Source organism: Rhinatrema bivittatum, chromosome 4 (genome assembly GCF_901001135.1).
Source record: "Rhinatrema bivittatum chromosome 4, aRhiBiv1.1, whole genome shotgun sequence".
In the NCBI taxonomy this organism is placed as follows: domain Eukaryota; kingdom Metazoa; phylum Chordata; class Amphibia; order Gymnophiona; family Rhinatrematidae; genus Rhinatrema; species Rhinatrema bivittatum.
The window spans coordinates 468,140,970-468,160,382 of record NC_042618.1 but is presented as its reverse complement, the minus strand read 5'-3'; the positions used below and the strand labels follow the sequence as shown (position 1 = coordinate 468,160,382).

The 19,413-nt window shown below is 42.4% G+C and overlaps 1 protein-coding gene across 7 annotated transcripts in view; it reads left to right on the top strand.

Moving 5' to 3' along the window:
• Nucleotides 1-19,413, top strand: part of CNOT2 (CCR4-NOT transcription complex subunit 2) — a 246,074-nt gene that overhangs the window by 188,179 nt on the left and 38,482 nt on the right. For all 7 annotated transcript variants that reach the window (XM_029597190.1, XM_029597192.1, XM_029597193.1 and 4 more), the window contains 3 exons: nt 723-848; nt 11,926-12,050; nt 12,821-12,941. In XM_029597190.1, coding sequence (XP_029453050.1) covers nt 723-848; nt 11,926-12,050; nt 12,821-12,941 — 372 coding nt within the window. The remainder of the gene's footprint in view (nt 1-722; nt 849-11,925; nt 12,051-12,820; nt 12,942-19,413) is intronic.

Below are 19,413 nucleotides of genomic sequence, written 5' to 3'. Positions count from 1 at the left end.
GCCAGATTCGGTGAAGGAGTGACACAGCAATGCATTGGACTTGGCTTAGAGGGAAACGTCAGAAACTTATAAATGGCAACGCCCGTTCCATGTGAGGGGGAGGGGAGAGGATGGTGTTTTATTGGATGTTGGGGCAGATAGGGGGGCCTGACAACTCAGAGGCAGTGCTGCCTAGGGACCTGGGTTACATTCCTGGCTCAGTTTTCCTGCTCCTCGAGTTGATTGGGGCTGCTGCAGAGGCAGAGTCCTCAGTCCCTGGAGGAGAGGGGGGAGGGAATCACAGTCCTTGTGCAATGGAGACTCCTAGTGGCTAGATTTAGGCTCCATGATTTCACGGCCCCTGGCTGCTGTGAGAGGAGGATATGAAATAGCAGAGAGAGAAATCTCCTGGGTAGTTGCAAATGAAGATTTGTGGCACTAGATCCCGGCCCTATTTCTGATTTAGCCGGAAGCCCAAAGGAGTAGGAGGAAAAGAAAGAAAGGAAGGAAGGCATAAACATCTGTAGACCCATTTTTGAAGATAGTATGGTTTCCTGTAAATGTGTGATACAGAGGATCTGAGCTATCCAGATGTTAAGTTTCTTGGGGGTACATACCACATACACAAAGTGCATTAAAAAATGAAAGTTCTTATTAGAGGCCAGCATTTTAAGTTCGTATTCATATCCTTTTTTCTTATTAAGTCATTCATATAATGAACGGAATGTAATTTGGTTTTAAAGATGGGAGTGAAAACGTGACGGGTCTGGACCTTTCGGATTTCCCAGCACTAGCAGACCGAAACAGGAGGGAAGGAAGTGGCAACCCAACTCCATTAATAAATCCATTGGCTGGAAGGGCGCCATATGGTAAGTTTTTGTTCCTTTAAATTCAGTTGACAAAGTTACACTAAAACTGTCCTCACAGCCGCAGTGTCAGAATAACTCCTCTGCTTGTTTTGAAAAGTCTACAAGAGCCTCAGACTCTCGTGAAATAATTCTGGTGATCTCGGTGCACAGAGTTACAAGAGACACACGGGCCTATTGGGCACAAATGTGGAGAGAGTGCTGGATATTCCAGCTTGATGCAGTAATCGAAATCGGGAAGGATGTGAGCTTTGACAGTAAATGACCAGAGCTACCTGCTGAGAAGTTCTGTATTATTACAAAATATTCTCGTCTGCACTGTTAGCAGTGACTGGAATGAACTCTTCTTTATGCCCAAAAAACAAATATCCCTCCTACAGTGCTGTCTCATTAAATGGCTCAAATCACCATTGGGCTTTGAAATGGAGCAGAATATCCGCCTGAAATGGAAGTGAGCGTGATTTCAGAGATGACCGAAATGAGTAGGTGCTTGCGAGAAATGGTGGTGAGGGCAGCTTTCAAAGGAACGTCCCTGAGGAAACAGGTATTCATCCTCAGAAAAAAAAACCCTTTTAAGTATGACCCCTCCCCCCGATATGGGGGCAGAGGGGCTGTGCTGGGAGTGGGCTTAGAGCTGACTTGGTGAGTAAAACCAAGAAGAAATCTCTGCGCATTTCCTACCCTCCCTGCTGTGGCACTGTGTTAAGGTGAAGAAAATGCAAAGTAAATGGAATACAGATTGCTGTTTTATTTCAGAAAATAGTTTAAAATGAGTTAGGTCAGAAACACGCCAAGAAGAAAGTAACAAGAGGGTTTGAAATGTATCAAACTGCTTCCAAGTGACCACCTGGACATTTACCGGTAGCATTCAGCAATCTAAAGTCCTAGGATCTGAATCACGGGTTTGGCTGTGTTTTTCTTTTTGATGTTACAGTCACACGTGAGTCATGTGAGTGATAATGTGGAAAGCTTATAGGTCAATATCCACATAGTCGAGGTGGAGTCACAAGCTTGTTGAACTGATTTTATGTAGCCATTTAGGTTCTGGAGTGAACTGGATTCTTTTAAGGTTACGATACCTTTTTTTTGGAGGAACATAATCTCAAAACGTTGTTGTAAGGGAAGGCTCGAAAGCTCTTGTACTACTTCTTTGTGTTGTTCTCATGTTCCTCCAGTAAAAGTTATTCAACCCGCTAAGAACCGAAAAGCCTATTGAAAACTGCAATAAGAGTTTTGGATACATTTGACCCAAAATGTATTAAGCAAAGATGTCACTCCATTTCTGTTGAAAAGAATTCCAGTGCACATGCAATTGATGGCTTACCAGTTGAAAAGGAAGTATTTAATCTAAAAAAGTAAATTGGAGTAAACCACTCTCTTAATTGGGAAAATGAATTGAAGATATACAAAAAGGTTGTGCTGAAATAGTTGTGTAAAATATTAAGGAAAGATGGGCATGTAGTTCTGACTGGTTTGCATGAGATTAATGTAATTGAGGATTTTCATTTTACTGAGAACATCTGACAGGCTTAGCTGCTGCATATCAAGGCGCTCTAGGTAGACATGCATTAATGCTGTGGAATTTTTCACGCAAACCTTTTCTTTTTCCCTGAGGTTTTTAAAGAGAAATGAGACAAATTTGTATATCTGTCTATACTGTTACCTGCAAAGGGCGTGAGGCTGCAGTGACAAAATACTGGAGGCAGAGTGTTGCTGTTTGAAAGAGTGAGGAGTCTTGTTCTCGCTTCCACAAAGCTGCTGGATGATGCTGGTTGGAACTTTCTTGTCGTTGTTTCCAGACACTTTGGAGTCAGTTAACCTTATTTGGACTAAAGTTTAGAGCTATGGCAATCAAGGAACATGGTTGTGGTTTGATCCTAAACATATTTGAATGGGTTTAGCAAGAGAAAATGATACTCTTTTTACTAGTAAAGATGTTGACATACGTTATTATGGAGCCTACTAAAATGTCAGGCTAAAGAGGTTAGGACCCTTCAGCCTGAAGAAAAGAGGGCTGAGGGGAGATATGATAGAGGTCTATAAAATAAGTGGAATGGAATGAGTAAATGTTAATCAGTTGTTTACTCTTTCGAAAAGTACAAAGACCAGGGGACACACAATGAAGTTACTGGGTAATACATTTAAAACTAATAAGAGAAAATATTTTTTTACTCAACCCATAATTAAGCTCTGGAATTCGTTGCCAGAGGATATGGTGAAAGCTGTTAGTGTAGCTGTGTTTAAAAAAAGGTTTGGTCAAATTCCTGGAGGAAAAGTCCATGAATCATTATTAAAGTAGAGTTGAAGAAATCCACTGCTTATTCTTGAGATAAGCAGCTTGAAATCTGTCCACGCCTTGGGATCCTGCCAGGTACTTGTGACTTGGATTGGCTACTGTTGAAAATAGGAAACTGGGCTTTGATGGTCCTTTGGTCTGACTCAGGTATGGCAAGTCTTATGTTCTTATGATTTTGGGATTTGGCATCTAAATAGCAGATGAAATTTAATGTAGACAAATGCAAAAAGATGCATATAGGGCAAAAGAATCAAGCTTAATCATTGGTCCAATTGGCTATCCTTTTCTGCTCAGTACAGTCTTTTTTTGCTCAAAATGTTTCAATTTTTTTCATATGCATTTAAACTTGAAAGAATAATACTTCCCTGGCTTTTGTGGGAAGTTACAACGAGTGAGCGGGTCCTTTAACCTCAGGTTCTTTGCTAATATTCCGATCATTCATTCAACATTTCAGAAGCCCAACATGGCACCACGTCTTTGTCTGCTTCAGGGGCATATAAGTCTTGGAACCATTTTCTATAAACACATAAATGCATGGTTAACAAATACCATCATACCCCCATATTTATTCCTATGAAAAGGTAATATATCGGACCAGCTGAGATATTTTTGCAAGTATTTTCTCTTGTCTGATTTATATATGGTAGATTTCCAAAGTATATGTTGTCATAAAAACAGATGCCAATACATATGCACAACGATGTCCAAAGCAGCACCACATGTTATAGAGAGCTGCACGTTATATGTGCTATGCGAGAGCCAATCCCTAAATATTGATGTATCTTCCAAGCAGCAATCTGATGCTTCCATTTGCTCTCACGTCATCAATGTATGACAAATAGGCAAGGTTTGAAAAAATGAAACCAAAAGGTACATAGTTAAAAGAACACACTCCATTTGATTTCATTATTAAAACCTTTTGATGTAACTGAATGCAATTTAAAATTCCACTGCTGTTCCTATTGTGCTATAATGTCCTCCCTCCTAAAATGTCCCTGTCCTCCCTCTTCAGTTAGCTTGCACAAAATCCAATATTGTCCATCTGATATCCAAGAAAATGTTTCTCAATAAAGTATGGCACCATGGGAGCTTGGAGTATTTGCATTTTTAAGCAATTTTTATGTTCAATAATCGAGTTCTGATTCTGCGTTCCGTTTTCCTGACATAGTATAAGCCACATGGGCATATTATCAGATGACACGCATGAACTCAGGCACGTAAAGGGCTGTAGCACTTGAAAGACTTTTTTGCGAGATGTAGACATTACCTGATTCACTGATGCTTTCTATGTACATACGGAGCAACCAGTGTAGTTTAGTAAAGAATTGCTCATGTCATCTGGCTCAATGGGATCCAACGCTGTCCAAATGACACATTCCTTAACTTAATTGATTAATTTTGAAGAAAAAAAAAGACTATTGAGTAGAAAAGGATTGCCAGTTGGACCAAAGATTAAGCATGATCTGCTAAGTCCAAAGGTTTACAATACCTGGCACAGATGTTATGAAGGTCCTTTTCCTATAGAACTTGTGTTAAGAGGGCTCTATTACACAAGTGAAAACAATTAAAAAGGTTTTTGGATGTTTTTCAGCTGTGATTGGTAAATAGAGAACAGTTATTTGCCCTTTACAATAGTACTAGAATTAGGAGACACTCCAAGAAACTAATATGTAGTACTTTTAAAACAAATTGGAGAAAATACTTTTTCATGCAGCAAACGATTAATTTGTGGAATCTGTTGCGAGAGGATGTGGTGAAAGCAGTTAGTGTAGATGCGTTTTAAAAGGGTCTAGACCAGTTCCTGGAGGAAAAGTCCATAATATCAACTAATAAAAAAAACAGCCAATGTAGAGTCACACTCGATAGTAAAGAGTCCTTCGTACATTAGAGCTTACATATCACGTTGGATTTGTGAAATAGCTCACATATCTAATCATTAGTCTGTATCGGTGTCTGGTCAGAACATACTGTCTTAAAATTTATTTTTGCACATAAAAATTACAAAAAAAAGTCACTATAAAGGTAGCAATTATCTTTTGCACATAAGTGTAAATAAAACATTCTCACACAGTATAGTAACAACTTCCAAAAAGGCCTGACACTCATAGGAGCTCACCTGGATATACCACACAGGGAAAAGGGTTCTTCCCTCAACAGAGTACACGATCTAACCAAAATAATTCTAACCCACTTCATGGTTTCTTCATGAAAATGATGGGCCACACAGCAGCAATAGTCCATGTTCCACCCTTTGCATATCTTCACATGAGACAAGTTCAATGGCACCTAAAATTCCAGTGGAACCATAATCTTCAGCCACTACTGCATGAAGTAGATATCTCTACACCCTTATCCATCTCTGTTGTGGTGCCTGAATCCTTCAGATCTCTTGAGAAGACAATTTTTTCACCAACCTCATCTTATGATGATCACAGATGTCTCCAATCAAGAATGGGGAGCCCTTATAAATAATCTTTGAGCTCCTGGAACTTGATATCCACAGGAAAGATTGCTCCATATAAACCATCTAGCTCTGAAAGCAGTCTTCAGTGCTTTTAAAAGTATTCAATCCTTGGTTAAAAGAGAAAATAGTGTTAATCAAAATAGTGATGTACTGCATCAACAAACAAGGAGGAATGGGTTCTTTCAACCTTTGTCAAGCGACCTACCTGTAAGGTATGGAAATGGTCAATTTCAAAAAAGATATACCTGAAAGTTGTCTGTCTTCCTAGAAACCAAAACTATGTAGCTGTTGGGTTTGTGGCATATTGTGGACTCTTGGTTGAAGTGGCAATAACTCCTCCCACGGGGAGGGGCCCCATGGGGAACCACAACGATAGGCTAGACTCTAGTAAGCAGACACTGAGGAAAGAAAGCTTTATTGTACTGCTGATGTAAGTTGAATCTTGCTTCAAGGAAGGGATAGTACTGTAGGCCAGCAATATCACAGTAAGCTCAGACAGTCTCTATAGATGATATTCTCACCTGGATGTAGCAAGGTTGGGTAGTGTTCCGCACGGGATAAACCAAACCTGAAAGGTGAAATAAGGAGAGCTGGAGCGTAGCGATACTCACACAGTGGCAGTGCTGGTAACTTCCTTGGTAGAAGAATGAAGAGAGGGACACAAGGTCTGTGGTGCAGGATACCCTGAGCAGGATAGGCCCTCGAGGAGCGAGTACCTAGGAGCGCCGAAGGATCCTGGAAGAAAGTAGATAGGACCCCCGAGGAGCGGGTGTCCCCGAGGAGCAGGTACCCAGAGCTTCCTTTGGAGCGAGTTACCCTGGAGGGTAGAGAGGAATCCAAGCGAGCAGCTTAGAAGAGGTCAGAGTAGCAAAACCGAAGTCCTTGCTAACTAGTTGGGCTATAGCGGAGCGGAGATTTAAATACCCGGAGGTACTGACGTCATGCGGTGGAGACGCCCCCGAGGTTCCCGCCATGACGTATTCAAAAGCGTAGGTGGCGTTAGGAGGCCTCAGGAAGAAGCATGGCGGACAGGGACGTCCATGCTGTGTCGGAGACGCCGAGGGTTTCGGCAATCAGCACCGGAGGCAGCCATCCTTCCCAGGGAGGAGGAAAAGGGTAGAAGAGAGATGAGGCAGAGTGGTCGCAACCATCTGCGACCGACGGATGCAACAATAGCATCATGAAAAATCACCAACTTCAACCACACAAAAGGTCATTGGACCAACATACAGCAAAATAACTCTTTCAGCTTTGGGGGAAATCTACAAATAGATCTCTTTGCAGCCCCATTCAACAACAAAGTTCTCACCTACTGTTCCAAAAGATCAACAAGGGACAGTCTAACAATGGATGCTTTTTCAATCCCATGTAATCAGATTTCTTTATGCATTTTTCCTGATTCTTCTTGTAGAAAAAACTATTTAAATATTAAGAGGTGAAAAAGGTTTTGAATAGCCCCTTTTTGGCCACTTCATATTTGGTTTTCATGGCTTCAATGCCTAGCTGTTCAACTGCCAAAAATGTTGAAAATATTCCCATTCATGATCACTCAGTGCATTGGGAATCTTCTCTATCCCAACTTTGTCTGTGGCCCTGACCATCTGGATGTTGAAAGTCAGCTAATCCCTTCTATGCAGTTGCCTAAAGAAATGAGTAAAGCAATTCTAGCATCAAGAAAATGCTCTGCTAGAAAATCTTATTACTTTAAACGGAAAAGATTCTGATGAATAAATATAAATCAGGACCTCTTTAAGTGTCCTGTCTCCCTCGCCTTTCTGAATCAGGATTAAAAACTAATTCAGTCAATTACCTAACATACCATCAGAGTTCAGGAGGAATTCCTATTTCTCAGCAATTTACAGTTACCAGATTCATGAAAGGCTTAAATCATCTTCAACCACCAATTAGAGATCCTCCTACACCTTGGGATCTAAATATAGTTCTCACTCAGCTTGGAGTCTGTGTACTCCCATACCTGGACAGTTTGTTGGTGATGGGCCTGTCTCTGGCAGGAGGGCTAGAGTCCTTCAGCATGAGTATCTTGCTTTCCCAATTCCTGGGATTCCTGGTCAATTTTTTGAAGTCCAACTTAATTCTGTCCAAGAGGATACAGTTCATAGGAGTCTGGATACACTTGCTTCAGGAGATTACATTTCTCTTTGTTGAAAGAGCTGCAATTTTGATGTTGCTTCTACAGTGGGACCAGATGCCAGCAAGGTTAATCCTTGTTTTCTAAGTCACATGGCCACAGTTGTGTATGTGGTTCCTCTGACTCTGCACTCATCTTCAGTGGGACCTTCAAGGTCAGTGGGATCAATTTCTTCAGCCATTATTCCACCAGATCTCTGTAATTCCCAAGATGTGAACATTCCTCCAGTGGTGGATGAATCTGAAGGTTTTGATGGTGGGTCTATAACTACACATCAAGTGAACCTGTCCACCAACACCTCTACTGGAGAGTGAGGAGTTCACAGTAATGCTGCTTGCACCCACGGGATATGGTCCCTAGTGGAAAGCCACCTACAAATTCAACTTCTGGAGCTGTGAACCATTCATTAGGCACTAATTTGGTAACTTTCAAACCGGCACGTGTGCACATTTGTGCACATACATTGGCCCGCGCCTAGGAACGTGGTCATTTTATAACACATGTGCGCATATACACACGTTATAAAACAGCCTGGCTTTGCACACTTGCGCACCAAATGTTAAGTGGGCACGTGCATATGCGTGCAAATCCCGCTTCTTCCGTGCAAATCGGAGAATTTTAAAAGGGGCACGCACCAACGCCATTCCAAGTTTTACCAGTTTGTTCCCAGTTCACCCAGTTAAAGGAGAGTTTCTCCAATCCCCCCCTCCCCAGTTTGATAGCCTTCACTCCCCGCAGTTAGCCCAAACCCTTAAAACCCCGCAAATCTGCTTCGTTTTCTTTAAATTGTAATTTGTAGAAATAAAGTTACGCGGTAGGGGGCCTTGGTATGTGCTGGGTCGCGTTTGTATTTACACACACATCTTAGGTTCATGCTCCAAAAAGCTCAAGCCCTGCCCCTTTTAGAAAACTTTCAAGATGTCTACTGTGGGAGATATGTGCGTATCTCGGCAGCTTTTAAAATCCGCTCTGCACACACAAGCCCAACTTCTCACATCCCCTGATTAATGCATGAGTCGGGCTTTTAAAATTCACCTCTAAGTGTTTTCTCCTGTCTGCTGTCAAACAGGAGAATCTTGATCCAGACATACAATCACGTGGCCATTGGCCATGTTCTGTATAAACAAACAAGAAGGCATGGGTTTGTTTGCCTGCTGTGAGCTGGCCCTCCGAGTTTCATCATGGGCCAGTCATCACAATGCACATCTCCAGGCGACCTACCTACATTAGTGGACTGTCTAAGCAGAGTTCTGCAATTGCATGAGTGGTTCTTGGATCAAGAAGTCCCAAATTCAATCCGATGATTGACCTGTTTATCTTGGAAAACCACAGGAAGGTTGAAAATTTCTGCTCTGTGCATCTGAGCAACTATAAATTAGCTCCTGATACTTTTGTTCTAGACTCAAGTATCAGTCTACTCTGTGTGTACCTGCCAGTTCCTCTCATTTCCAGGACTCTCCAGAATAACTGAGGACACGGCAAGGATAATCCTTATAGTACTGGCCTGGCCATGGTACGTATGGTATCCATAATCTCATGTGTCTGTCCATTCAGTCTCCAATTCCCTTAAAGATATCTCCCATCATATAGGAAAGCAGTAAACTCTGCTATTCAAACTTACCATTGCTGTTCCTCACAGCATGGATGTTGAGTGTGCAGTAGATTCCTCTTTATTCCTTCCTAAGGAAATGGAGGATGTGTTAGTTTCATCCAGGAAGCCTTCAACCAGAAAATTCTACAGTTTCAAGTGGAAGAGATTTTTGGCATGGTGTGGGACCAGCCAGCTGGATCCATTCTCCTGTAGCCTATGGGACTTGCTTCAGTATCTCTTCTTCCTCTCGTCCTCAGGCCTTGGCACCTCTTCAGATGAGGCTCATCCTGGTGCTATTGCAGTATATCACCAGCAAGGTGGAAGGAGCTCCAATCTCTCTCCATCCTTTATTATCTAACTTCATGAAAGGACTGTGGGATTCTAAGCCTCTGGTCAGTGGACCTCAGCATGTTCATGGCTTAGCTCTCGAGTCAATGGATTTGAAGTATCTCACCTGGAAAGTATTGTTTGCCATCACTTTGGCACAAAGGTAAACCAGTTACAGGCTCTAATTTCATACTCCTCATAGCTGCAGTATTTTCACAGCAGGATTGTTCTTCATACTCACCCTAAATCCCTTCTGAAAGTGGTGTCTACTTTCCACATTAACCAAGCTATTGTGCTATCAACCTTCTTTCCAAGACCTCGTTCATACTAAGAAGAACAGGCTCTTCACTCTTTGGACTGCTAAAGAGCCCTCGCATATCACCTAAAAAGGATTCAACAGTTATGCTTCTCAACTATTTGTGTCCTTTCATCTAAATAGATTAGGAAGGATAGTTACCAAATGGACTCTATTTGGCTAGCGGACTGAAGCGCATACGATCATAAGGCTGGCTGGTTTACAGATTACAGACTTTGTCAAGGCTCATCAAGTGAGAGCTATGGCAACTTCATTGGTTCATCTGAGGACATATGTAAACTTCTGTTTGATCGTCTGTTCACACCTTTACATCCCACTACTGTCTGAGCAGCATGCCCCAGGGAAACAGTAAATTTGGAAAAGCAGGTGTGTGCAGCCTGTTCACCCAGTAGTCTACTCTCCATCTGGTGGGGTCAGGTTGTCTGTTTTTTTGTAGTTGCTCTGCAATGCAGCCCTTAGCTTGGGACTCTCCACGCTTTATGAATGATTCCTGCCTGCTTGTCAACAGAATACAAGTTTACTTACCCAGTAAGCAGGGTTCTCTGTAGACAACTGGATGAATCAGCCATATTTAATATCCTCCCTGGAGAGGTGACTACCTTGCTAAAGTTTAAGTTCTGGAAAAGACTAGGGTAGCAATCATGTACTGGAGCTCCCATACATGCTCAGTAAGATCTGACTAAGCTCTGAGAGTTGGGTTCTTGTTGGTGCCTTCATATGACATCACCTACACATTATGGCTAATTTACCCTGCTCTCTACAAAGAACCCTGTTTACAGGTAAGCAATCTGTCTTTCTCAGTAGACAGCAGGACAAAGCCACACAGTCCCATCCTCCTCCTCCTCATAGAGTTGAAAATTAATTAGATATAAAGACTGAGGAGTCTTGGTTTTTCTGAGCTCTGAGAGAGCTTTTCCATCTCAGGACGTGACATGACATCGCCCACTTATGTGATTGATTTCTCCTGCTATGAGGAACACTTGTTACAGATAAGCAACTTTGCTTTACCTGAACTGGTTCATTAAATCATTGGAAGCACCTTACAGATTTTATCCTGCTTGTAGAAGTATTCTATAATAGTTCATGATTATTTGGAAATAAAAGGTTCACAATGAAATTGCCTTTAGATAAATAGGAGATAAGGAAATTGTTGAAGTACAGTTTTCATGTTTCATAGGTTCACTTATTTGTGCATAATATTCTGTTAACCCAAATTGCTTGCACACACCACAGTGCTTATAAAAGGAACTCTTTAACCTACCTTAGTTTTTGTTCTGTTGGTAGGGTGTGCATTTGAATAGTTTCCACCCAGTCAGGTAAAAATGAAGCTCTTCCTCCAGGCCTATCATGCTAAAATATAGTGCTTTAAGTTCTCGAAAGAAACTTTTTTTGAGTTTATTATCTGCAAGGTGCCAAATTTACTATTTCTTGAGGGAGAGTCTTGGCTATGCCCTTCCTACTCTCCTGATGCGCTTTGATACTTAATGATATTAATTTCAAATCGAAGAAGCTGCACTGCAAATACTATAGTATATTGAGATGTCTGTTCATAGCTCGGGAATAGCCTCCAAGCCAGGAGCCACGCACCCTCCCAATGACCCTGAGGGCGACTGGGTGCTCGGCCCCTGGAAGCGAACACTGAATCGGGGAGAGAGAAAGTCTATGTGTAAGACAGCATTGTTGACCTTTCCTGTCTTTGTTAGCTGCGTTGAAATGCCTCAGAAGTAGCGAGAGGAAGAAGAGGCCATTTTAGAGCATTCTGTTCTCTTTCCTGATGCACGGCAGGGTCCAGTTGTATTCCAGTGTAGGAGAACACTTAACCAGAAAAGTGCATTATGTGGTTTAAGTATTTTAAAAACGGAAATCAGAAAAACACTCTCCAGTTTTGTTTTGATAACATTTCATGTAATTTTTTTTTTTTTTTTTTTTAATAATAGTGGGAATGGTAACAAAACCAGCAAGTGAGCAATCCCAGGACTTTTCAATACACAACGAGGATTTTCCTGCATTGCCGGGTTCTAGTTATAAGGACCCAATGTCAAGTAATGACGACAGTAAATCTGTAAGTGTGCAGTACACATTAAGGCTTTCAGTGCGCATGTTAAGTTTTCTTTTCATTATCAGATTTAAAATATGAAATAAACAAATTTGTGTTACAGTTGCACTCTAGCTTTCTGTCAATTTAAGGGGCTCATACAAATACATTCAACTGTTTATGTATGGTTTGTGTTGCTCAGGAAATCTTGTCTGATGTGCCCTCCTCATGCATTCAATTGGACTGGCATGTTGAATTCATACATATTTTTATTTAACACTTTACTTGAATTTAAAGGAGGGGAATGAAGGAGTGGGGGAAATGGCAAACACTATTGGCTGTGCTTGAGGGTGTCCTGATGAGAGCTGGTCTGAACAGCGTAAGAAAGGCACCAAGCAGCAGAGGATAAAAAATTCAACTTGCAAGTGAGCCATCCTAGAGTCATCCTTTATGCCAGTGCTATTCGCTCCCTGCCCTCAACAGGTCAGGTTTTCAGGATATCCCTAATGATTATGCATGAGCTAGATTTGCATACAAAGATTAGCATGCACCTTCGTCCACTGCATGCAGATTTATCTCATGCATATTCATTGGGGATATCCTGAAAACCTAACCTCTTGGTGGCTCTCGAGCACTAGGAATGAATGCCATTGCCATATGCACATAAAGTTTAAAAGATCTGGAGTATATCGTACTTTCGCCATTTCATTTTATGGGAATGTGTGTGTGATCTGTAATAGTCACGACTGTAGAAATCTTATCTGCCTTTATATTATCCTTGTTTTGTCTTCTATTAGAGTTTAAATGCATCAGGAAAAACTGCTTCCAGTACAGATGGACCGAAATTTCCCGGAGACAAAAGTTCAACAACGCAAAACAACAACCAGCAGAAAAAAGGGATCCAGGTGCTCCCTGATGGTGTGTTTTTTTAGTTTCTTTTAAATGTTAATGCTCTTCTTGAGCAGTTGTGTAATTTAAGCATTTCTCTTCTGCTTTCCAATATCTTAAACCCACAAATTCCCATAAAATAAACAGAAGCATAACATACAATTAAAAACAATACAACCTAGCAATGAATTCACAATACCCTATAAAAATATATAAAAAATAATCTAACCCAATCTTATCAAGTCAACTCACAGGAACAATCATTTGTGAGTACAACTGTGCAAACAACCAGGTATTTAATTTTTGACGGAAAAACATGTAGTGGGACCCCCATTTGGGGGGGTGGGGGCTGCATTTGGGGAGCTACAATTCCGGATTCCTCTGGTGGGGGGAGGGGGGAGCTTAAATTCCTGGGCCTTTAGTGTTGACGTGTCTGTCATTCATCACTGCTTTTCGTTGCTGTGCAAGGGGATCTTCAGGAGGGTCCACAGAGACACCATGGGAAATAAAGAAAAATACAAACACACTCTCTGCTTACTGTCCGGATCCCAAAGAAGGAAAGAGTCGCTGATTCCAAATTGGTGTTCAGCAAAAATTTACTTCAGTTTAGAAATCAAAATCCAGGCAAGAAGTTTAAAGGTCAAAAACAGCATAAGAAAAAAAAATCAGTATGAGAAAAACCATGGTCTCCTTATCCATTCCTCTCCACCTTGCAGTTCTTCTCTCTCCCTACCTCGAAGGGTAGGATATCCCCATTGCAATTCCAGCATCCAAACTGCTGGGAAAACGTATACAAAACCCTTTATCCTTTAAAAAAAAAAAATCTGCTACAAAACTTCTTCAAAAGCAGTTCTTCAAAACCATTCAAACATAGCATAGAATTCACAGCCACTGTCTCTGGCCATGGAGAAAGCAGCCTCCTGTAGCAGTCACTATTTACTGTTAACCGTTTGTGAGCAGGCAGCCAGCAACAAAACTATCAAAAATCGTCCACTCTTCACCTTCGCTGTTAACTCTATACAAAGGCAAAAAGAATCAAAGCCAGCCCTTTCAGATGCCAGGGGGAATCCCTTCTGTCAGGAACTAGTTCCACTCGAAATCCCAAAAGTAGCAAAACTCTTCAAAAGTCCAGTCTACTCTCTGGGTCTATTGATGTTAGTATATGGGTGATGTTCGTTATATGTACATTCTGTGTATACGTTTTAACTTGTAGACTGTTTTGATCTAATGTAGAAGGACGATATATAAATATTTGTACATGAATAAATGTCCTTAACATTTGGGTAGCTCATTCCCAACGAATGGGTTATGCACCTCTGCCAGCAGAAGGAGACTGAGCAAAAGCTGACATCACGGCTATATAGTCCCGCCCCCTACATCAGCCTGCCAGTATTCTCCGTCTCCAACAGATGGACATGCAATTCCCTTTGAGGGATTGCCTGTGAGTTAAAAAAAAAAAAAAAAAAAAAAAAAAGTTGGAAAGGAGATGTCTATGTAACACCACTCCTGAGGTGATACCGTGCGGACCCTCCCTCAGTAAAGTGCTTCAGTCCGGGAGCCTTGACTGGCAAGGACCTAAATTCCAATTAGCGATTGTAGGCTGAGAGAGGCTCAGCGGTGAAGGCTTTAGACCCTCCCTCCATAGCCAGGACCCATTCCTCCTCTCAGCCGGGGAGGGCTGAGCTCAGGTAAAAGTTTTTAACTTTTTGGGAAAAAAAAAAGTCAGCAACAAGAAGACAGCAGGTGAAGGGTCCGTTTCCTCGGCTTTCAACTGTCCCGCACCGTAGCGCAGTGCGGTATGACAAAGCTCAAATGCAGATGGATCAGGATGATACCATTGATGACAGTGGGGGCTCTCCTGGTGAGGAAGGGGATATTCCATCAGATTTGGAGCCATATAGAACTCTTCTACATTTCTTTCAGAGAAATGAGTTGCTTGGTCTGATATCTCAGACTCTGAAGACCCTTGGAGTGGCTAATCCTGTCTGCTTGGGGACACAGAAGAAGGATCCTAGTTTGGTCATCCTTCGCAAGGCTTCTTGTTTCTTTCCCCTCTGGGATACAATCCAGAAGTTGATTGATCTGGAATGGAATGTGCCAGACACGTCCTTTAAAGGAGGATGCAACTTAGCGGGTTTATACCCTTTGGATCCGCAGGCCAGAGAGCATTTGCATTTCCCTAAGGTGGATGCTTTGGTGTGTTCTGTCACAAAACATACCACCGTCCCAGTAGAGCAAGGTATGACTCTAAAGGATGTACAGGATAGAAGGATTGAGACTATCCTGAAGCAAGCCTTTGAAGCAGTGACAGTGAACTTGCAAATTGCTTCTTGTTGTACCTTGGTAGTTCGGGCTACCTTACGACTTTGTCAAGAGTCTGGTGGCGCTGGGTCCGATTTAAGACCTAAGGTAGAACTGGGGGCTGCCTTCTTGACAGACGTGGGCTGTGACTTGGTATGCACAGCTGCCAGAGGAGTTGCTTCAGTTATTGTGGTCAGGCGACAGCTGTGACTGCACAAATGGTCTGCAGATACTATTTCAAAGTCCAATCTGACTAAGCTGCCTTTCAAAGGCTCATTTTTGTTTGGCAGTGAATTGGAAAAAATGGCAAGTAAATGGGGAGAGACCCAGGTCCTGTGTTTGCCAGAGAATAAGAAGCAATTTCCCGGACTTCTTGGGTGAGTGGCCGTTCTCAACACTACCAGCATTTTCAGCCTTATAGGAGAAGTTCTTCCCAGAGATCCCGTCCCTTCTGCAGATCTCGGTCCTTTTGCCCCTGATGTTCTTGAAAGAATACAGGCTCCAGAGGCGGAACCCCTTGGCCTTCCCAATGAAGGTTTGTGGGCTCACCTGGAGGTGCAGAAGATGGGTGGTTGGATATCCCGGTTTTATCACAGGTGGGCCCAGATTACTTTGGATCTATGGGTTTTTGAAGTGGTTTGGAACGGTTATGCTCTAGAATTCCTTTGCATTCATCCGGATGCCTTCATGGTCTGTCCATGCAACTCCCCTCAGAAGAGGGTAGATCCCTGTTCTCAAATTGCAGCAAAATACAGGCCAATAATCCCTTTATTTTGTAATGCCCAAGAAGGAAACTTCATTTTATTTATTTATTTAATACTTTTTTATACCGACATTCATGATACAGATCATATCATATTGGTTTACAGGGAATAGAAGTATTTTAACATAAACCTTAACCAGAAGGAGCAAAAAAGTTACAATAAAACAGGGGTATGTAACTGGGGAGATGGAAATGCAGAGGGAGAAAGTTAACTCATTAACTAATTACATCTGTAGAGATGGTGGGTACTTGATAGGCCTAAATCTGATCTGTGACATGACATTGTTGCTAGCCTTGATTAGGGGAAAGCTTGTTTGAACAACCATATCTTAAGTTTTTTTCTGAAAGTCAAAAGACAGGGTTCCTGTCTGAGGTCCGGAGGTATGGCATTCCAGATGGTAGGTCCCGCTGTCGAGAAGGCTCGTTCTCTGGTGGTTGACAGATGGGCGGCTTTGTTTGGAGGGGCGGGTAGAGATCCTTTATAAGCTTCCCTGATGGGTCTGGAAGAGGTGTGAAGTTTGAGCGGGATTTGCAAGTCGAGAGGGACCTGGTGGTGGTTGGTTTTATGGATGATAGTGAGGGATTTGTGAAGGATTCTAAAGCTAATTGGAAGCCAATGCAGATCTGAGGATAGGCGTAATATGATCTCTCCTATTGGTGTTTGTCAGGATTCTTGCAGCTGCGTTTTGGAGCATCTGAAGGGGTTTAATGGAGGATGCTGGGAGATCTAGAAGAATAGCGTTGCAGTAGTCAACCTTAGAGAACAGAATGGCCTGGAGAACAGATCTGAAGTCATGGAAGTGAAGTAGAGGCTTGAGTCTTTTCAGCACCTGTAGTTTATAGAAGCAATCTTTGGTTGTGTGGTTGATGAACTTCTTTAAATTCAGGTGGTTGTCGATTATTACTCCCAGGTCTCTTGCTTGTGTGATTAGAGTGTTAGTGTGGCACTGCTGATGGGTGTCACAGTCTTCTGGTGGTGAAATAAGGAGTTCCGTTTTGGCAGAGTTAAGTACCAGGTTAAGGCTAGTGAGGAGGAGGTTTATCGCTTGCAGACAGTTGTCCCAACACTTGAGTGATTTTGTAAGGGATTCGGTTATAGGGATCAGAATTTGTACGTCATCTGCATATATGTAGTATTTAAGTTTTAAATTTGTAAGCAATTGGCAGAGGGGAAGAGGAGGTAGACATTGAAGAGGGTGGAAGATAGGGAGGAGCCCTGGGGAACTCCAAGTGGAGAATTGATGCGTGGGGACTCCTTGTTATTGACTTTAACTTTATAGCCTCCATTGCTGAGAGAGGAGTCAAACCATCTGAGGGTTGTTCCTGTTATCCCTATGTCAGATAGTCGACTTAGTAGGATGGAGTGGTTTACTGTGTTGAACGCTGCGGAGATATCGAGAAGCACTTGTAAGAAGGAATGCCCTTTGTCTAGGCCCATGCTGAGGTGGTCTGTGAGGGAGATGAGAAGGGTTTCAGTGCTTAGCGATTTGCGGAATCCGTATTGTGTAGCGTGGAGAATTTTATGTTCTTCAAGATACTCCGATAATTGAGTGTTGGCCACTTTTTCCATGATCTTGGCGACAAAAGGCAGTTTGGAGATAGGGCGGAAATTGTTAGGGTCACCAAGGTGCAGGTTCGGTTTCTTTAGTATGGGTTTGAGGGTGGCCAGTTTTAGAGCTTCTGGGTAGATTCCTTGTGAAAGTGAACAGTTAATAATATCGGCCAGATATTTGGAGATAGAGTCCGGCATCAGTAGGAGTAGTTTAGCTGGGATTTGGTCGAACGGATGTGTGGAGGGTTTCATTCTCTTTAGAATGGTTTCAATCTCCATAGCGGAGGTGGGTTCAAAAGATTCCAACGACATTTCAATGTTTCGAAAGGAGGATAAGGAACTGGGCGACTGGTTAGGGCTAGGTGGAAGACATGTTAGTAGGTTGGAGATTTTGTTCTGGAAGAAGGATGCGAATTCATTGGCTTTCAATTGTGCTTGGTCATCCGGGATGGGTGGGGTGGTGGTTTTAGTGAGTTCCGATACGTAAGAGAATAGTGCCTTCGCATCAAATACAAGATTGTGGATTCTGAGAGCGTAAAATTCCCTTTTTGTTCGTAATGTTGCATTTCTGTAAAAGTGGAGAGCAGCTTTATATGTAGCTAGAATGCAAGGGTTAGGGGTCTTCCACCATTTATTTTCTTTCTGTCTAAGGTCTTGCTTTAATGATCGGAGCTCATTGGAGAACCACGGTTGTTTATTTTTTTGAGCTGGGTTGATTTTTTGTGTCAAGAGGGGGCATAAACTGTTAGCTACTGCTTCCGTGATGTTGTGCCATGAGAGTAAGGCTGAGTTAGGGTTTGATACTTTAAGGTTAGAAAGTTCTTTGGCTAAGGATTTGCTGAGGACCTCTGAAGTGCAGGATTTCCTGTAGTGCAATGTAGATTGGAAGGGGTGAGATAAGGAGCTTCCTATCATCTTGAGGGTGGTGGAGATCAGTGAATGGTCAGACCATGGGACTTGGAGGCTTATGGGGGAAGTGTGGATTGTATGAGGCTGGAGTTAATGAAGATGAGGTCGAGTGTGTGTCTGGCTTTATGCGTAGGCTTGTTTATAATTTGCTTGAAGCCCATGGCCGTGAGGGAGGTTAGGAATGCTTCGCAATTGGTTGAGAGAGGGGTCGAGTCAATATGCAGATTGAAATCCTCTAAGATTATGGCTGGGGAGTCCAAGTTTAAGTATTTGGCTATGGTTTCAACCATAGGGGAGGCGTCTGAGTCTAAAATTCCTGGTGGAGCGTATATGAGGAGGATTTGGAGCGAATTGGATTTGAACAGGCCAACCTCTAGTTTGGATGCCGTCTTGGATGGTTGTAGGGTATACTCAGTTCTTTTTTGGCAGCTAAAAGGAGGCTCCACCTCTTTTTCTTTGTCTGGGAAGTGAGAAGAAATCATATAAGTGAGTAGGGAGCTGATTTATCAAGGCTGTATCCATCGGTTTGAGCCAGGTTTCCGTTATAGCACAGATGTCTGGCTTAGAGTCATTGAGGATATGAGTTTTCTTGGTGACGATTGAGCACTGAAGAGAGAGTGAATAGGGCAAGGCCAAGGAGTTGAGTAAAGGGGGAGATCATGATTGGAATGAGAGTTCTGTTGGAGCTAATTTGGTGCTGCGTGGATGAGTTCTCTCTGGTGAGGAAGTTGTGTAAGATGGGTATTGAGTAGCCTTGTGTCATGATTGTCTTGAGAGGTCAAGTAGTAGGATAAAGTGGGGTGTAGCGTGGTGGTGAGTCTACTGGTAAGCTGGAAGGGAGAAGGAGGGTGAAATTAAGATCCATTCGTTCTTGATCTGAATCTGAATCGTCCTGTTAGGAAGTTAAGAAGGAAGTCCAAAGCAGAGAGTGAATCTGTTAGCTAGAACATAAGAACATAAGAAAATGCCATACTGGG